The sequence below is a fragment of the Cydia amplana genome, chromosome 16 (genome assembly GCF_948474715.1).
Source record: "Cydia amplana chromosome 16, ilCydAmpl1.1, whole genome shotgun sequence".
NCBI lineage: Eukaryota > Metazoa > Arthropoda > Insecta > Lepidoptera > Tortricidae > Cydia > Cydia amplana.
Window position 1 is genome coordinate 6,878,960 of NC_086084.1, and position 21,188 is coordinate 6,900,147.

General features: G+C 38.3%; 1 protein-coding gene across 1 annotated transcript in view; it reads right to left on the minus strand.

Annotated features, from left to right (window-relative positions):
- Positions 1-859: 859 nt before the first annotated feature.
- The window catches only part of LOC134655503 (carboxypeptidase B-like), a 31,772-nt gene continuing 11,443 nt past the window's right edge, over positions 860-21,188 (minus strand). The window contains exons 2-7 of the mRNA XM_063510971.1: positions 7,904-7,955; positions 6,057-6,281; positions 4,761-4,842; positions 2,506-2,656; positions 1,818-1,975; positions 860-1,475 (exon numbers count right to left, since the gene is read on the minus strand). Coding sequence (XP_063367041.1) covers positions 906-1,475; positions 1,818-1,975; positions 2,506-2,656; positions 4,761-4,842; positions 6,057-6,281; positions 7,904-7,955 — 1,238 coding nt within the window. The 3' untranslated portion in view covers positions 860-905. The remainder of the gene's footprint in view (positions 1,476-1,817; positions 1,976-2,505; positions 2,657-4,760; positions 4,843-6,056; positions 6,282-7,903; positions 7,956-21,188) is intronic.

Consider the following 21,188-nt stretch of genomic DNA (forward strand, 5'->3'; position numbering starts at 1 on the left):
TTCACATTAAGTTAAGTACAAATCTTTAAATCACATAAACATTTCGATGGTAATCTACTACTAGTAATTGCAGTTTTCCATTTTTTAAATCCAGGCGATACACACCTAATGGCTCCTCTACAGCACGATGGGCCAGCGCTGGCCACTCCAAGGGACGCAGCCATGCGGTAGAATAAGATAGCAATATCACTTGCTCCCTCTAACGCATAAATGCGTCCCTTGGAGTGGCCGGCGCTGGCCCATCGTGTAGAGGAGCCATAACCCGTAGTGACCATTGGCCATGGTTCTGTCGTAATTAATTGCGAGCAAGATCACATTGCCTGAAGTTATCTTTAGGCTTTAATGCGGCTGGTCTGGTGATGAAACCCAGTGATGACCTTGAAATATACCCTAGAAACAGGCCCACCCATAACGTTTGATGATGACAATGATGACTATACTAGATCAGTACCTACGGTCGACAAAAGCATGTGTCAAAAATTACATACAGAAATAATTAGAAAGTCAAAATGATTGCAAAATTGGCTTGAAAACCAAACTTTTTCGTTAAAGAGCTTGCGTATTGTCACTCCTAACGTAACAAAAGGACATTGGACTTTATTTTCGAACGACTCGATAGCTTTTAAACGCGTCACACCTGATACGATTATTCGGACCAAGTTAATTTACTTATTATGCCCAATACCCATAATATTAACAGTACCTAGTGTAAACACCTAAAAACCGAAGTGCGGAGTAGAAGGCAAATAGGATGATAAAAGCAAGGAACATCGGAACGGAACGACGCGTGTAAATAATTCATGTGTAAGTTCATAAAGTCTCAGTTAGATTTTGAGATAATAATGCACATAGGTTGAAGTGTGCATAATTATATAAATTTAGAGAACATCCTTAAGTTACAAATTTTAACGATTACGAAATTCCTGTTTTATTTCCTCTGCGAATGTTTTAAAACCTTCGTACAGCTGCGGTAGAACTGTGGCCAGATTATTCTCAGGATAGATAAATTCATAACCGTCGGTTAGCTCCATTGTGTACGAATAGGGAATTCCTACGGCACCAAACGCGTAATCGTCGCTGCCTCCTGCTGCGGGATACCACTGCCCTGCGCTCAGAACTTTGAACGGTTGCCCACCAGCTCTTTGCACAGCATGAGACACCTTCCGCGCCAGGGAATCTAGCTTCCTCCATGACTTTGGTAAACTGCCGCCAGTATATCCCCAAGGATACACCAAGTACTGTCCATAAGCGTGCAGTGACACGTATAGCTTGATCCGATCGCGATTTTCCATCATGACATTGCGGACCATCTGTGTTTCTGGCTCGGAGAAGGGTTTGGGGCCGGCGTAGGTCTCTTTGTCGCAAGGGTTGTTGGACACCCCACTGACGCCCCACTTGAAGCCATAATTCCTGTTGCCATCAACTCCGTAGCATTCCCGTGCAGTCTTCGATCTCGTCTTTCTCCATAAGCGTTGCTGTAAAAATAAAGAACAAAATATCAGGACGTCGAAAATGGCCTGAATCGCTTCGAGAAAAGGATGGTACGACCGTGCCTCTTGGTTTTGCTCGATTTGGCGGGGGTACGGCTTTGGAGAAATACTGCCAGTTCTCAAATTTTATACAATCTTGAACTCCACTAACATATATATCACTAACTCTACTCCTACGTGAGGTACTACTGTTAATATTACTGTTAATATACAATTCTAAAGCATCAAGGCTGAACACCTGTAGGGTGTACCGGTACCGGTTCAAACAAGTCCCAGGTGACGTTGACTAATCATAATTGTATGTGATGGGATTAGAACGGTACTCACAGATCGGGAGCTGCGCGTGTACTCGTACCCGTCTGGGTTGACCACGGGCAGAATGTACCAGTCCAGGCCGTCCAGCTCCCGGGCTCGGCTGTCGGCCGCCAGTCGGTGGATGATGTACATAGCCATAGCGGGCGCCACCCATTCGCGAGCGTGGATACCTTTGGATATATGTACTGTGTGAAAACACTACAATATGAAGGATCGACTAGGGATCGACAATAACGTAACTTGAACCAATTTTGTAATGGCTCCTCTACACGATGGGCCAGCGCCGGCCACTCCAAGGGACGCAGCCATGCGGTAGAATGAGATAGCAATATCACTTGCTCCCTCTAACGCATAAATGCGTCCCTTGGAGTGGCCGGCGCTGGGCCATCGTGTAGAGGAGCCATACAACCTTCAATTCAGTGTAACTCGCGCACATAACCAATACAACTGTGTATGAGACGTGACGTGTCATAGGGCATATTTTTATTTTAAAAATTGGTGCATTTTGCTGCGTAAGTAATTATTCTTACCACCTATCTAAGCTGATCGATGGCGAAATATTTTCCTTATGTGCGGTAATTTATTATTTAAGAAAACACACAGGCATATCTGGTAGACCGTTAATAAAAGACAGGTTTAATCATTTTCGAAATTAAACATGGTACCAGAGCGCAAAACGATTTATATTTAAATTCTATACCTGCATCAATAAAAATGATAGGGTTTCCAGCGCTCGGGTCCTTAGAGATCTTGACAAGACGCATGGGACGTCGCTGGTAACTGTACCCCAAGGGCTGCAGTTTAAATAACTCCGGCTTCCGAAACGAGAGATCATCTAGGTAATTGTTAATCTAAAAAAAATAGTACCAATTAGTATTACTGTAATATTAAAATATCTGGGAGACCGAGCTTTGCTCGGAAAACATATAAATTAAAAAAAATTGTTTAAAGCTATTAGATTCATTATTAGATTATTCGCGGTAGACCCGTTTGTGTAATTAAATAAGTAATTTAAAGTCAAATAGGCGTGAAACATTTAGAAAAACTGCTAAATATACGGAAATGAGAATTTTGTTTTTCAATATTAAAAATAAAAAATAAAAAATAAATTGATTTTATTTCAGGCAAGCACCCATATAAAAACACACAAAGCGAAATACAACAATACAAAAATTACCTGTAAAAAGACAAAAAATGTAAAAAGTAAAATTACAATTTAGAATAGAACTTAAAACTACTTCCGGTTCGCATCTTGGTGCAGAGACAGCCAAAACCTACAAATTGGATTGTGCAAATCCTCACTAATCATGGCAAGGATACAGTTCTCAGAGCTGCGCAGCCTACTCCAAAAGGACGCCACTCTAGACCGAATTACGGCAAAGAAATCGGGGACACGAGCCTCCGCAAACATACTCGATGCACTACACCACCTTGGCAACTTCATCAGGATTCTGAAGGCATCGTTATATTGAACCCTTAGGGTGTTAATTGCTAGCCTGGTGAAGTTGGTCCAAAGTTGCCCTGTGTAGAAGCTTTGACAGTATGCTCTAAAAAGCGTCACTTTGACCTCGTCGGAGCATCTGCCAAACTTGCGCGCGAGCATGTTGCACCTCACTGATAGGGCTCTTCTTTCACGCTCGATGTCTTTGTCGTCCTTCAGGTTTTCGGTTAGTATATGTCCGAGGTATTTAAACTGCTGCACCCTTCGAACAGGTAACCCGTTTAAAAATACATCAAGTATCCTCTCCGGACCCTTTCCTGCCCTAAATATAAGGTATTCAGTTTTATCGCAATTATACTTCATTCCGTGAGAAATCGCATATTTCTCACAGAACTGAAGCAACCTCCTGAGGCCCTCAGCCGAGGGGCTGAGGAGCACCATGTCATCCGCATAGCTCAAACTATTAACGCAGATGCCACCTACGTGACATCCGACTCTGGTGCTCCTCAACCCCACAATCAGGTCATTCACGTAGAGGTTGAAAAGGTCCGGAGAGGTTATTCCCCCCTGGCGAACACCGCATTCTAACCTATACTCGTTAGAAGTCGTTTCGCCCCATTTTACGTAGTTCGTTTGGTTTTCGTACCAGTATCTCAACAGATTGGTGACCTCTGTAGGAACTGTAGTGTTCCTTAGTTTACTCCACAGTAAATCATAATTTACCAAGTCGAAAGCCTTACTAAGGTCGAGAAAACATGCATATACTGATGTTTCTCTTGTAGTGTAGTAGTTGACCGTGTGCTTTAGGCTCATTATGGCTGAATCCGTTGAGAGACCAGGACGAAAACCAAACTGAGCGTCATCTATAATACACCCCTCCTGAATCAAAGGTTGCAGCAGCCGCTCAAACACTTTACCGACCACTGTACCTAGCGATATTGGACGATAATTGCTGGCAGATCCCAGATTCCCGGTTTTGTTCTTAACAATAGGCACTACAACCGTCTTCATAAGTGCATCCGGTATAAAATTATACCGAATACACATATTAAACAGGTTGCATAGCCTAGTAGCAATCCACGGTCCTGCATGGAGAATGTGCTCAATACTTAGACCGTCGTATCCTGGTGACTTGCCTTTGGTCATCGTTTTTAAGACGCGAATAATATCATTAGTATTGAATTGCATAACATCAGTCTTTTTAAATGTTTATTTTAAATTCATGTTTGTTATATTAATTACTAGCGACCCGCTCCGGTTTCGCACGGGTTAACAAATTATACATAAACCTTCCTCTTGAATCACTCTATCTATTAAAAAAACCGCATCAAAATCCGTTGCGTAGTTTTAAAAATCTAAGCATACATATTAGATTCATAAGTAATTAAGCATAATATGTACCTATACTTGACTTGATTATAATGAATACATATAATGTTACTTAAAAAATCTGTTCATATTAGGTGTGGACGGTGTGGTCACTGATTTGACAACGTATTTTTTTTTTTACTTACAGCATCGAAACTATTATAGCCATATACACTAAACCCTTCTCGCAATCGTCTCCTCGGCACACGTTCTAGTGCTTCAAATGACCTAAAAAAATATGAGTATTTATTATTATAATTTACATATAATACACATTTTATATATTTATTTCTTACATTTCGAGTTTTTAGGGTTCCGTAGCCAAATGGCAAAAAACGGAACCCTTATAGATTCGTCATGTCTGTCTCTCTGTCTGTCTGTCTGTCGGTCCGTATGTCACAGCCACTTTTCTCCGAAACTATAAGAACTATACTGTTGAAGCTTGGTAAGTAGATGTATTCTGTGAACCGCATTAAGATTTTCACACAAAAATAGAAAAAAAACAATAAATTTTGGGGGTCCCCATACTTAGAACTGAAACTCAAAAAATTTTTTTTCATCAAACCGTGTGGGGTATCTATAGGGATAGGTCTTCAAAAATGATATTGAGGTTTCTAATATAATTTTTTTCTAAACTGAATAGTTTGCGCAAGAGACACTTCCAAAGTGGTAAAATGTGTGTCCCCCCCCCCTGTAACTTCTAAAATAAGAGAATGATAAAACTAAAAAAAATATATGATGTACATTACCATGTAAACTTCTACCCAAAATTGGTTTGAACGAGATCTAGTAAGTAGTTTTATTTAATACGTCATAAATCGCCTAAATACGGAACCCTTCATGGGCGAGTCCGACTCGCACTTGGCCGGTTTTTTAGTTTAGTAAATTACACACATAACAAAGACGTTTTATTTTATTTACTTTCATTGCAAATGGTCGTAGATAGGTCTGTATGAACAATTGAATGAGTAAATTAGTGCTAAGCAGAGGAACTTTCGGAGCGAACTATACTTTATTCAAAACTATGAACGTGATATAAATACTAGGAATTTAGATATTATTCGCACCCTGACGGGAAATAAATTTGGAACAATTGTATTGCATGGTGAATGAGTTAGTTTATCTATTTGTTTGATAGAGTTCCACGCCCTCATTTTTCCAAGCTCAGGTTTTATTATCAGTGACTAACAAAGCGTTTTAAAATAAAAAGTAATTTAAAGTCAAATAAATATATAAACCTTCCTTTTGAATCACTCTATCTATTAAAAAAACCGCATCAAAATCCGTTGCGTAGTTTTAAAAATCTAAGCATACATACAGACAGACAGACAACGGGTAGCGACTTTGTTTTATACTATGTAGTGAGCAGCATTTTCCGGGTTTACTTATTCTATCATATCTACCTATATACATAACCATACGTACGAGTAATATAAACCAACCTGCCGTAATAATGTTTTGTCGAAATTGGCATTCCATTTTTAACTGCAAACTGTTCAAACAACTTCTTAGTGTTGGGAGACACCAAAACATCTGTACTGTCATTCACTCCGTAACTTCTTTTCAGTATTTCCACTTCTCCGTGGGAGATTTCTTCGTCTAGGGGGAGCTCCGACAGCTTTTGTAGATGTTGGTCATGGTTTGGTATAATGCGCAGAAGAGTGTAGCTGAAACAAATTGTGTGGTATTATTACTTGTGAGATTTGTTCCGTCCAACTAAATATATGGGTTCAATCAAAAGAAAACAATAGGAGATACCTTGCATTATAATACCAAGTTTAAAACCTATTTCACCCTCGACATATAAATAGGAGCAAGAGAAGGCCCCCAACAATCTCTTTCTTTCCTTTGTCCTGTCCTCGTAACTGAAGGACGCGAAGTCTGGGCACGCTTCACCAGTGCCATCAGTGTGCTGTAATGTGGCTTTAGTATCTGACCGTATGTCCATCCTGATACATTCTTGCCCTGCGACCAGTGATCGTGGGATTCTACAGACTATCTGGTCCTGCGCTGCTCAGATGGAAGAAGAAAATAACTACCTACACGTTGGGGACCCATCAACAATATGGACAGTAAATCTTAATAAAATCGCAGGGAACCAGCACATGACCGGTTATTGCGAAGATCCTTGGGGAAGAACCAGGGTCCAACCTGAAATAAGCGGTAGATTCCTGCAGCCGACCTGTTTCCACACGTATTGGCTCGCCTTTCCTGTGTGATAAGACAGTGAAGCCAAGAGGGTAATGCAGGTGCTGGGCAACCCTGCGTTTCCTTAATTCCGTCCCAGGCGGTGTAATATCTTACACCATAATTCGTCTGCAATAGACGCTAAGGCCTTGGGGAAGGCCTATGTCCAATAGTGGATGTCTTCCTGCTGATATGATAATGATGATGATTATTAGATACGCACTTCTTACCTACACGCGCAGGCCGATAAATTACCTTGGTTAGAAAGAATTTATGCTGTATTTGTACGATCTACTATTACTTTTTAATGTGTTTTTAATTTACTGCACTTGCATACTTTTTCAGTCTTATCAGTAGCGTTGCGACTTACGACGACGAATCAATAATTCTACGCGTGTAAACAAATTACTACATTTACGCAAGCAAATACGTACGCACATAAAACTACAGTGAAACCTCGATAGCAAGAATCTTAAGGAAAACGCCAAATTAGCAAGTTATCGTGTCAAGGATTTAATTGAGGTTGTAAAGTTGTAGGTAAACTATACCCGAGTTACCTACCCATAAAGATTTCGAGGAGGTTTTGAACTTTGAAGAGAAGGAAATATAATTTTATTTCTTGTTACGAAAATATCGTCTTATCGAGGTTTGAGTTATCATGGTTGCACCTAACAGTTTCTTTAAGCCTGCACGCTGATTTTAATAACTTTTTACTTATATAAAATATAAATATATACAAGTATTGCTAGTGTAAAGGTATGATTAATATAATATAATCACGGTAAAATATCAAAACAGAGTCCGTTTTGATATTGTACTATAATGATATATTTTCCAGGAGTATTTTATAGGTACTACTTTGTAGTATTTTTTTTTTTTGTTTATGATCATAGGATCATAAAGAAAACGAGAACCAACGATCGTGTTTAGGTTGCAAAGAGTTCGCTAGATTTGTGGGGCCGATTTTTGACGATATAGGTAATGATGATATCCTACCATGAACCACATATTTCTTCGAATAGACAAGAGTGACAGAGAGGCAGATAACGATATTTCTATGTTCAATTTTCGCAGTAGTTCCTCATCAGGTGAGTAAACTTACTTGTCGTATTTGTGCTGCCCGCAGCCAACCTGCCAGCAAAGTCCAAGAAGACCTGTAAATAAAAATAAAAATATTTAACCCCGTCTGTTTTCATAATTATTTTAAATTGTCACTTCTGCGGACAACAGTTAACAACAAGTAATGCTTTTATCACACGAATTATTAGAAAAGCAATACCTCTGTATGCGTCTTATGGGTTGAAATATGACTTTAGCCCTTTACTTTAAGAGTAAGTCCACAGGAGAAACATGTACCTAATTGCTGTGTATGACCCCGATTGAACTAATACTTAAAATAAGTGTGTCTAGTATTTAAAAACGGAATATTTCCTAAACTATTTGTACGTATAATTTGTACCTACTCAGAATTCAGTATCCTTGGTATAAGTAAGTAACTGTTATAATTCTACAGCGTGTATAGTACCTATACATTTTTACGAAATAATTACGGATTTTATTTTTCTTTGTAAAATAACACAGCACGCAATGTATTACTTTTTTTATTTAAAATGTCACTTCACACTCACTGGCGCGACGTCACAAGCGATAATTGATGACTATGAATACAGTAGATTGCCGCTCTCTAAAAATAAATCAAGGTGACGGTAGAGGTGGGTAAATTTTCAGATTCTGTCAATTTACCCCATTTCACACACAAGCGCACTTCACGCACACTACCTCACTTTACTGGGACAGGTCACTGACCCATCAAGTTTTTTTAAAGATAGCGTTTTGAGTTTAGTGGCCTCCTTTTAGGAAAAGCGTTCCATTGAAAGAAGAAAGAGAAACAATACATTTAATCTTGCTTTCCTTGTCTGTTCATGTCACACGTGACGTATTTAAATTCTAATAATTCATTTGGTTGTTGACAATTTTCTACATTATGGCTTTGTCGAGATACGCGTTTTCTAAAGTTAAACCGAATAAAACCAGATGTCATTAAGTCAGATGTAAAATTTTATTTACTACTCTATACGACTTTTCATAAGGCTCAAAATCAATTAAATGAGAATTTAAATAAATAAAGTTCCGGCAGGGTGCAAAATTTAATTAAGGCGGACAAAATAAAATTTGAAAATATATGGAAACAGTGTTGGCTAATGTACCCCTAATATCTTTACCGATTTACTTTTATGTGGTATATTCGCCTTTTGTTTCACTATTAAATTAATACAATTAAAATAAAAAATATTATACCGGTATTCCACCGGTATTATTTCAGTGCTGAAGCGATTATCTTCGATCGTAGCCTTGATAATGTAGGTGTTGATAGTTACTTACGGCGGTAGGAGCGGCAATGAACCCCGTGCAGAGTAGAACGTGAGGTGCGTTGGGATAAGTGCATATATCTACTTATAATTCTTTGGCTGGTTGGTAACCCTCTATATTTTATTTTTTGTTTTACTGTTATTAGGTTAAGGGAGTTTTAGGGAGTGAAAAAAAAAATGATTTTCGTTTTATGCGCTCGCGTGATTGCCGATGGATTATAATTAGACAAAAGAACTATCCCTATAACACTTCCTCCAAGTCTTCTCCAATAATGTTTATACCGTATTTTAATTACCTACCTTAAATGTTACATTTCTAAATATTTTTTTGTGCTATACATACTTTAAAAAAATCGCTGGAGGCCTAGCGGTAAGAGCGTGCGAATTGAAATTCCGGCTCGTACCAATGAGTTTTTCGGAACTTATGTACGAAATATCATTTGATATTTACCAGTCGCTTTTCGGTGAAGGAAAACATCGTGAGAAAACCGGACTAATCCCAATAAGAGCCTAGTTTACCCCCTATGGGTTGGAAGGTCAGATGGCAGTCGCTTTCATAAAAATTAGTGCCCACGCCAATTTATGGGATTAATTGCCAAGCGGACCCCAGGCTCCCTTGAGACGTGTCAAAATGCCGGGACAACGCGAGGAAGATGATGATGATGTGACACATACTTCCAAAATAATCTACAAATATTTTACGTGACAACTGCTTATAAGTAAATATTATGTAGGTACACTTATAAAGTATAAAGTAGAAAATATCTTATAGGTACATAATATAAAAACCGATCATGTACGAGTAGGATTCACTATGGGTTCCACAGTTACACATTTTTATTGCATATTTTTTGTTTAAGACCAACTCACCTATTATAGGACATAGGTCTTCCATTAATCTTTTGGCGTTGAACTATTTTTTGTATATGTATTTATGTAATACAATTCTGAGTTAGGCTATGGTACATTTTTGCTCACCTACTTATAATTATGTATTATATCTGATATGTCACATGATACCAAAAATCGCCGCAAAGTTAAAAGTTCATTTATTTACGTTACTCATCTTCGGATCACCGACTTACTACTTCCTTACTTGACATATGTGTACTAAATTTCAATTGAACTAGTCTGAAATAAACACCCAAGCAACATTAATACATTTATTTATTTATACAATTAACCAAAAATACAAGTGATAACCTGGTCGTATTAAGTATAATATGTGGACCATATTACACTTAATACGACCGTGAATGATATAGCAAATAGGTATGAAAGTATTATACTCAGATCAGCAATACACTGTATAGACAAGTACTCCGTCGCTGGTGGCTGCTAGATGGCAAAAGTGGTCGCTCCCGCCTTGTGCTTGGCCTTATATGAAGTTGGGTTTGACAGCTCCGGATGTACGTCACACGCAGTGTTGCCAAGATCATCGAAGGGGTGTTGCCAAAATGCCGCGGCGACAACATCCGGCCGTCCTCTGCCACGAGTTACTCCTGGAGCTCGTTAGGGCCTGATGCGGAAGCTGTGAACAGAAATACACATAGGTATAACATATGTCAATGATAACACTGAAACTGCTTTAAGTTCCATAGCATATGAAGTGTTTGAAAGTATCTTGGTTTCAACTAAGTAATGTTATAATTACTCTAGTCGTGTATCACCAAATACTATATGCAATAGCGTTCATCACAGATTCCTATTACATGTTACCTTACAATTCATAGCTCATGGAACGTTCAAAGCATTAGGCCTTTCAAAAATGAATTAAAGGGATATCAGTAATGTAATTAATAGTTATCATCTGCATGAAAATACAAAGAGGAATCATGAAAACAATTGATATTATTTTGTAAACAGACTATTTACCACCATGAAACACATTATTTAAGTAAATAGAGTTAATAGGTAAATAATATAGAAATACCTTTCATCGACAACATCCGGTTACTCCTCTATATGAATCCACGGCTTCATATTCTCTACGCAAGCCGTTCCATCATACCTTTTTGAACTTCTTTCAGCACCTCGTAAATCAGCGACCTTGTACCTATCCTGTCCTAAAATCTCGGTAATCTGGAAGGGCCCTTTGTATAAAGGTAGTAATTTTGTGCTATTACCATCATTGGACTGACTAGGAATTTTCAACACAACTAGATCGCCAACATTATACTGTATTGCCTCCTTTCTTTTAGAGTCAAATGTTGCCTTCTGTCGCTCGGCATCTTTTTTTATATTATTATCGACCGTGGTTCTTAATGCAGTGACATCGATAGTATTCTCTAAATTATCATCAATAATCGCATCATTATTCATTCGAATTCGGTATCCAAAGAAAACCTCACTGGGTACTGCGGCTGTGGTTTTGTTTACAGTGCTATTAATGCCTTGTTGGATACTTGGTATGTGCGTGTCCCATTTATTATTTTCAGTATCAGCTCCCATGCTTCGCAGAGCCTCCAAAATTGTCAAGTTATAGCGCTCAACTTGACCGTTCGCGCGTGGTACGGCTGTCGCGATAATATGACGTCTTATATGCCTAGCGTTGCAATACTCTGTGAATAACTTTGATGTAAATGCGCTACCCGCGTCACAAATCAAACGTTTTGGGTTACCGAAAATCTTAAAAATCTTATTTAATTCATTAATGACTACTGTACTTCTTGTGTTTTTGACCGCCGAGATGAACACAAATTTTGTGAAAGAATCAACGAGTACTAATAAATAACTATTCTGTTGTGTTGTTTTTACGAAAGGGCCAAGATGGTCCACGTGCAGAGTATGAAAGGGCCTTGCGTATTTCGGGATCGGAAATAATTTACCGGGTTTTTTACCATGTACATTTTTGTAATAAATGCAATTTATACAATTTTTTATGTATTTTGTAACGGTCTTTTTTAAACGCGGAAACCAGAATTTCGCTCGAATTCGCTCAATAGTTTTATCGACTGCAAAATGTCCTACGTCGTCATGGTTTGCACGTATTACATGCCATATACAACTTTTTGGAACCAACCAGCGCCTTCCATACTCTGTACGTCGGTACACTTTATTACCCAACACCTCGTATTCATTAAAAATCCGTTTATTAGACTCGGCCTCCCCTGACAACAGAATATCGCGAATACTACAGATAGCTGCATCTTGTAACTGAACTGACAATAACCAGTCACCTTCTGTAATAGCCATTACGGATTCAGTTTCGTTATCATCTTTCAACGGGTTCCGGCTTAAGGCATCTACATGTTGCATTTGACAGCCTGCCCTATGAGTTATGTCAAAAGTGAATTCCTGCGTATACAACACCCATCTACTTATACGTGGTACTATATTTTGTTTACTTAACGCATATTTGACCGCATTACAATCGGTAGTTATTTTAAACTGAGTGCCTATTAAATAATGTCGGAATCGTTGTAGTCCTGTCACAATTGCTAATAATTCTAACTCAAAGGAGTGAAACTTCTTTTCATCTTTTGTAGTTTGGCGGCTATAAAAATGAACCGGCCTTTCCCCATTTTCAGTAAATTGCATCATAATACAACCTATTCCGTCCTGGCTAGCGTCTGTATATAGATTTATCGGCAATTTGGGGTCAAAAATGTCAAGCACAGCATTGTTAATGAGTTTCTCTTTTAGATCGGTTACAGCTTTATCGTGTGCGGGGCCCCAGTGCCAACTAATTCCTTTTTTTAATAAGTTAGTTAATGGTTTACAAATTAGGGCGCAATTTTTAATGAATTTTCTAAAATAGTTGACTAGTCCCAAAAATTGGCGCAATTGATGTACTGTCTTAGGAGTCGGATAATCCACTAACGCCTTTAATTTTTTTGAACTCGGCCGAATGCCGTGTTCAGATATTTCGTAGCCGAGAAATGTAATGTTATTGCGAAAAAATGAGCACTTTTTTAAATTTAAAGTTAATCCGTTAGTCACTAACAACTCTAGTACCTGTTCGAGGCAGGCTATGTTTTCTTCCAACGTTTCTGTGGCTATTAGTAGATCATCCATATAACATATAACCTTTCCAAAACGCAAATCGCCCAAAATAGTATTCATTAACCTTTGAAATACCGCAGGCCCATTGCAGACCCCGAACGGCATTCTGATAAATTCAAAATGAGAGTCACTAGTAACAAACGCAAGTTTGTGTGCATCCTCTGGTTTTACGCCAATTTGATAGTACCCGTTTTTTAAATCTAGGGACGTGTAAAACTTACAGCCTCGTAACCGATCTATAAGGTCATCAATCATCGGCATTGGGTATTTCTCTTTAACTGTTATTTTATTTAACTGCCGATAATCTATACACAAACGTTTTTCTCCAGATGGTTTATCTACTAACAAGGCCGGGCTAGCGTAGGCAGAACAGCTGTGGCGAATGATACCGTTTTTCAAAAGTTCGTCTGTAATTTCCCGTGTTTTTGCCTTCTCTGTTTCTGACATCCTATAAGGCCGTTGACAAACTGGCTTATTTGACGTCAGTTCAATTGACAATTCTACACACGATGTTTTGCCTAGGCCAGTCAACTCTTGCGATGTACACTGAGGGTATCTTGAAAAAATATTGTTTACTATAGCTTGATGCTCACTAGATAAATCACTAATCAAGCTGCTGTCTACACTATTTACGCTTAAGATATGTGCAGGATCAAACGTTAAAGTATCTCCCGAGCGCGTGTACATGATGCTTTTGTTCTCAGTGAAATTACGTCCTATTAACAAATTACACCCATTTAACATGTCAACAACATACAGTGTTATAAATAGTTGCACATTGTCTACCTTCAAGTTAGCCGCGACTGCTTCGGTGACTTGGAATGAAACCTCATCTCTAAACCCTACTAAACTAATAGGTTTTATTTTGAATGGTTGTAATTTGCAACGTTTTATGACGTCTACCGTTAACAGTGAGCACTCGCTACCCATATCAAAGAACGCATCGCACTCTGTATTATTTAAATCTACCTTTTTATAAAAATTCTGTTTTGACTGCGAACCGGAATAAATCATTTTAACTTCAACTTCCTTTTCAGGTTTAGGTTTTAATTTAGATTTGCATGCCGCTTCTAAATGACCTATTTTACTGCATAGAGTACAACGGATAGTATCTTTCACAGTACACGCATTTCTTTTATGCCCTGTTTCACCACAACGATAACAAGCCATGTTATTTAAGTGATTGCTACTGCTAGAAGATGCCTCAATTTTGACAGCGGGGTCCGACCTATCATTGCTATTAAGGCTTGATGAGCCATTGTGACGATGCGCAGGCTTAGGTGCTGTATACGAATGAGTCTTTTGAATAGGGGGCTTATCAGTTGCAGTGAACGTTCTACCGTGCAAAAATGCAGCTAAATCTTCACAGTATCTAAAGTTCCCTGCTTCAACTGCCGTACTTATACTGCTATCGCCAATCGAACCGACAATGATTGAATTTATATCTCTTTCACTGAATCTTAACTGTAATCTATCAATTTTACCCTTTTGTTGAAAGAAAAACTCGTAAAGAGACTGATTAGGCAAGGGCTTTGTGTCAACTAATTGTTTAATCAAGTTGTACATACAACGTTTTGTTTGAAATGTATCCGACAATGTGTTACGCCATTGTCGCCATTTCCAAGACGTCCACCGAGTCTCATTTTTTTGAAGAGAATCTAACCACGTTTTAGCAGAATTACGTAATTTTTGCAACGCTTGGTATTTAATCATATTATCCGACCAACCAAATGCACGCGCGTTAGCTTGAACCACATTTAACCACATGTCTATATCGTCTACCAGAGGGTCATATTCGGGAATAACTGATGATAGGACAACGTTATGACTCACAGTTGGCGACCCTTTACGGGCACGTTTTCTTCTTTTTCTTGAGGCATGGTCACTGCTGGAGCTCGAACTTGCAGAGCGAGATGACGAACTTGACGATGTGCTTGAGATCGATGAGCTGGAGCTGGTGTCACGCTTCTTTACGTGACGCCTCGACTTCTTCCGATGGCGTGGCATGGCGTGGTGCTACTCTTCACTTCTGATGAAATAAACACCCAAGCAACATTAATACATTTATTTATTTATACAATTAACCAAAAATACAAGTGATAACCTGGTCGTATTAAGTATAATATGTGGACCATATTACACTTAATACGACCGTGAATGATATAGCAAATAGGTATGAAAGTATTATACTCAGATCAGCAATACACTGTATAGACAAGTACTCCGTCGCTGGTGGCTGCTAGATGGCAAAAGTGGTCGCTCCCGCCTTGTGCTTGGCCTTATATGAAGTTGGGTTTGACAGCTCCGGATGTACGTCACACGCAGTGTTGCCAAGATCATCGAAGGGGTGTTGCCAAAATGCCGCGGCGACAACAAGTCCAGTAGTTACGGTGAAAATTGGCTTTAACAAAATGGCAGACACACGAGTGATGTTATAAGGGAGATTATTTTCCTTGAGTGAATGGTATGCATTTACCCCAATGCACCTCACGTTCCACGCGGCGCGGCGTAATCTGGCCCCTATTTCACCACGGTGACAGGTACGACAAAAACATCACTGTTATTGACGCCATAGGCATCCATGGACTACAGTTACCGCTAACACTGATTTAAACTTTCACGATTTTTACACATTATTAAATTGTACAACGGAACCGCAAAACGTTCAAGCGGATAAACAAGACCAAGTGCGGGTAGTTCGAAAAACTCGCGCGGTTAGAAGATGCTGATGTCAACTTAAGCCAGTCTTCTCCGAGACCACGGGGACAACGCCGTCCTCGAAACGTCGGAGGTAAATCTTAAAACTTAGATACGCGATTAAGTCCCGTTGTACAATTTAATAATACAGTTACCGCTTACCATCGGGCGGGCCGTATTCGTGTTTGCCACCGTCATTGTACCTATTATTAAAAAAAACTTTATTATATCGGATAAAACAGACATTTCTCTCGCGAAAAAATCTTGTGACAATTGTCACAAGATTTTTCAAAGAATTTTCGGTAAGTCTTGACAGGAAATGAGTTCTGTGTCGCAATTTCGATACAGTTGCCGTGTTTCTTGTGACAATTGTCATTAGCTTCGCAAAATAAGATTAATATAATGGAGTTTATTTATTTATTAAAATGTTGGTGGCAAACAAGCACATCGCCCGTCCGATGGTAAGCGGTTACCGTAGCCTATGGAGGCCTGTGACGTCAGCAACAGTGATGTCGACAACTGTCGCACCTGTCACCGTGGTCGTGGTGAAATAGGGGCCAGTAAGTACCTAATAATCGCAGTGGTCTTAAGTGTCACAGACCCTACTGGCGCTTAAGTCCTTTATGACAATTTCTGCCTATTATAAATTGTTCAAAAAAAAAAAGAAACCGAATAATTATATCGGACTACCAAATTTTCACGAGAATCAGTTGAGAAATGTGATATGCAAAGTTGAAACGGAGACCTTCGCCAACGCTCGGTCAATGATGGTTTAGGTACAGCTAGCTGCAGAGAAAAGGTACCACCCCTGCATACAATTATCTATCTGGTCGTACCTTTTCTCTGCAGCTGACTGTACACCTATAAAAATGGTTGTCCCTGCTGTAATTTTATACCGGTACCGCACTTTGTATATCAACCGGTATAGTTTTACCTTCAAAACGAACCGGTATTGATAAATAATAACGGTACCATACCGCTTATACCGTAAAGAAAGCATGATGCAGTCTCTGCTTTGCACAATTATTGTGTGGACAAAATTCTTATAATCACCGAAACATACATACCTACGCACATAATGTCATTGAAATAAAACATTGTTATTTTATAGTAAATTTATATAATACTCGATATATACACATAACAATAACCAGACCGCAGCGGTATTAGCCTGTAAGCTTCATCTCTTGTCTCCAAATCCGCAAAAACTAGTTAGTACTAAATGCTGGTCTTGCTGTTATTTTATTCTTGAAGATTATGGCTTGTTTCTTGATTATTGAGAACAGCACGTAATCGCACACATATAGACGGAACGAACGGCAACAAAGTAGGTGTAGACACTAAGACTTGCAGGTATTAAACGAATTACGCTTCGTATTAATAGGTAAGTAATATTTAAATGAATATATAATATTCTCTAACGTAAATACAAGATTACAATTGACATCAAATGTCATTGACGTACAGAAGTCATATACTTTTTTTTAATGACGCAAAATTGATACCAGCATAATGAAAATCAATCCCAATCAGTAAAACGAGTCTTTAAACTTTTTTCATTTTAAGCGGGTTTTGAAGGAACAAGTTACTTAAATTCAATTGTAATCGTATTGTTTTAGGATAGTTTACTGCTGTTTTCGATCGTTACGACCTGTAAATAACAACAAATCAAATTTTAAATAAATTTATTTACCCTATTTTTTGAAATACAATTTATCTACTGGTATACATTTTCGTATGCGTATATGATGAAATGTCTAAATAATGTCAAAAACGAGCTACGACGAAGTACACGTCTGCTTCGATCCAAGGCCAGCGGCCATCTGACTCGAAGAAGAATTTTGAGTGATGTCGTCAATGTATGGAAATTGTACGAAAGTTTACATTTGGGATTGAATTTCTGTGTTGTATTTGTGAGTAAAAATATAAGTAGATAATAATTTGCTAGTTTAGTTATCTAGCTTTCAAAATCACACAACAACTCAATTACTGTTAAAGGCAAAACTGTAATGCGTGTTGCTCAAACGGAACTCCATATTTTGATTTTTGGATACTTTTAGTGTCGATTTGTAGAGAATTACAGCAAATAAAAAATATTATGCCGTGAAGAGCCGGTACACGGCTTCTTCGTGAACAAATTTACGTATAATTTAATGCAGTTATTAAACATTTCTTGAACAAATTGATTGCACAAAGTGAGCTCTAAATCGAAAACGTCATATACCGTCCCCTTAAGGCTACGCCAAACCTACTAATTTGCAGTTGTATTAAAAATACACGCTGTATGATTGTCCTATGATTTAGTACTGTAATATTCCGTGATCATTGTGCACTAGAATTTTTGTGAATTTAAAAGTCGAAAAAATACTGTCTTGGGTGAGACTTGAACTCAAGGCCTCTGGATTCACGACCGGCTGAGACCGGTGAGATTTGACGACCGATCTGGCCTAGTACCGGTCTGGTAGTGACCCTGCCTGTGAAGCCGATGGTCCTGGGTTCGAATCCCGAATATTTGTTCCTGGGTCATGTGTGTTTTCTATGTAGGTATATAAGTATGTATTTATCTATATTCGTTTGTATATCGTCGCCTAGCAGCCATAGTACAAGCTTTGCTTAGTTTGGGGCTAGGTTGACCTGTGTAAGATGTCCCCTGATATTTATTTATTTATTTATTCTGCACCTATTTTTCGTACATTTATGAATGAAAATAACTTACCTATTACCACAGAATAAGTAATAGCTATTACAAATATCGATCGTTTCTTTGAACGCTACCTACTAACATTTAATATTCGACCTGTGGTCTTTTGATCGAGCTATGAAGTGGGGTAGTTACATTTAAGGGGCTTCCATTACCCGAGATATTTGTGCCGGAGCGAGGACAGATTGTTTGCGTCGAACGAGTTTTTAATTTGTGGTGACATTCAGCGTGTTTGCGTGGCTTCACGTAATTGAACAGCCCTGCCGTAAGGCAAATAAAGCAGTGGTTCAAGTTTGATGTGATTGGTTAGAGCGTTAGGTTCACCACTAAAATTAGAACGGGGTAGTTATACAAATAGGGTGTCATTCTGAATCCCTAACAACGTTTGTCCTAAAGTCACTTGCCCTAACTGGTTTGTCCTAATAGGCACATGCCCTAACGATCAATAGGCTACATGACAAATTTTCATTTATGGTATCAATCGATCGGGTTTGTTTTTAGGATCAAATGTCTATATGAGACCCATTGCATTAAAGTAACACAAAAGTCAGAAATTGTAGTCAAAGGCCGACAGTCGCACTTCACTCGCGAAACGCCCTATTAGGCCGGTTACTAAACTTTAAATTGTTCGAGAGCATCACATTATATCCTACAGTATATTTGTGTTTGGAATATAATAGAACACTATTTTGTGAATGTATGTGTAAAGTAATCTATTAAAGTAATATATTGAGATTTTTGGAAAAAAAAAATTTTTAAAATTTAGTTTTTAAAAAGATGTAAACATCAAATTCTACAGTAGCGATTTTTTGTTCAAAAGGCATAACTAAATATTTTACACTGTAAGTAAAATATGCACCACTTTTTTAGTGGTGCATACGTCACGAGCAATAAAAATGTTTGAAATAAATAATTACAATACAACATTAATTAAACACTTGGTGATTTTCCACTATATTGTTACGCCAATTATTCTACTCAATCTAATAAAATAAAAAAGCAGGGGATTTTATTTTTACTATTTTTTAAACAATTATAACGTATTTTACCCCACGCGCATTAATTCTACAGTATATTTTTTTAATGCACCATACAGCCTGTAATTAATGTTATCACAACGTCAAAGAATCTCCTATTAATACAATGAGCTTTTGTCACAATTGTAAAAATGGCTATCGTTAAATTATTTAAATGATCGGCGCGGGGCGGGAGGGGAAGCGATGGCGATACCTCAAGGCCGCACGGCCGCAAAGCAACGGATTGGATAGGATGAAGGTATCTTAGGGCGGTTACAGAGTAGCGTTTTATACGAGCGTACGCGTACAGTCACCAGCAATTAAATGTCTGCTAGTGCACGAAAATACTAACGACCTTTTTTCCTACGTCCAGTTGACCTAAGTTTAAAATGTATAAATTGCGAAACTTGTAACGACATGTGTCCCACGTTTAGCTGACCTAAGTTTAAAAAGTCTACCGTACCGCGAAGAAATTCAAAGGTGTATGTGAAGTCCCCAATCCGCATTGGGCTAGCGTGGGGACTACCGTACGAAACTGATAATTTTATTTAACATCACGATTTTTGGTCGTTCATGAACTGTCAAAAAGTGACGTTTCTTCAAATAAAAACGTCACTTTTGACACTTGTATGGATGGGATATGTCAGTGTCAAACAAGTGACTAAAGTGACGTTTTTTTTTAGAAACGTCACTTGGCACTTGTATGGATGGGATATGTCAGGATCAAACAAGTGAGAAAGGTGACGTGTTTTTAAGAAACGTCACTCTTGACACTTGTATGGATGGGATATGTCAGTGTCAAACAAGTGACAAAAGTGACTTTTTTTAAAGAAACGTCACTTTTGACAAGTATGGATGGGCTATGTCAGTGTCAAACAAGTGACAAAAGTGGCGTTTTTGAAGAAACGTCACTCTTGACACTTGTATGGATGGGATATGTCAGTGTCAAACAAGTGACAAAAGTGACGTTTTTTATGAAACGCCACTATTGAAACTTGTATGGATGGGATATATCGGTGTCAACCAAGTGACAAAAGTGACTTTTTTTTTAAAGAAACGTCACTTTTACATGTATGGATGGGATATGTCAGTGTCAAACAAGTGACAAAAGTGACTTTTTTTAAAGAAACGTCACTTTTGACATGTATGGATGGGCTATGTCAGTGTCAAACAAGTGACAAAAGTGACGTTTTTGAAGAAACGTCACTCTTGACACTTGTATGGATGGGATATGTCAGGGTCAAACAAGTGAGAAAAGTGACGTTTGTTTTTAAGAAACGTCACTTTTGACACTTGTATGGATGGGATATGTCGGTGTCAAACAAGTGACAAAAGTGACTTTTTTTAAAGAAACGTCACTTTTGACATGTATGGATGGGATATGTCAGTGTCAAACAAGTGACAAAAGTGACTTTTTTATTTAAAGAAACGTCACTTTTGACATGTATGGATGGGCTATGTCAGTGTCAAACAAGTGGCAAAAGTGACGTTTTTTTTTAAGAATCGTCACTTTTGACACTTGTTGACACTGATATATCCGATCCATATCGTTTCTATAACTAATATTTGACGTATCTCAACTGACCTAAGTTTAAAATG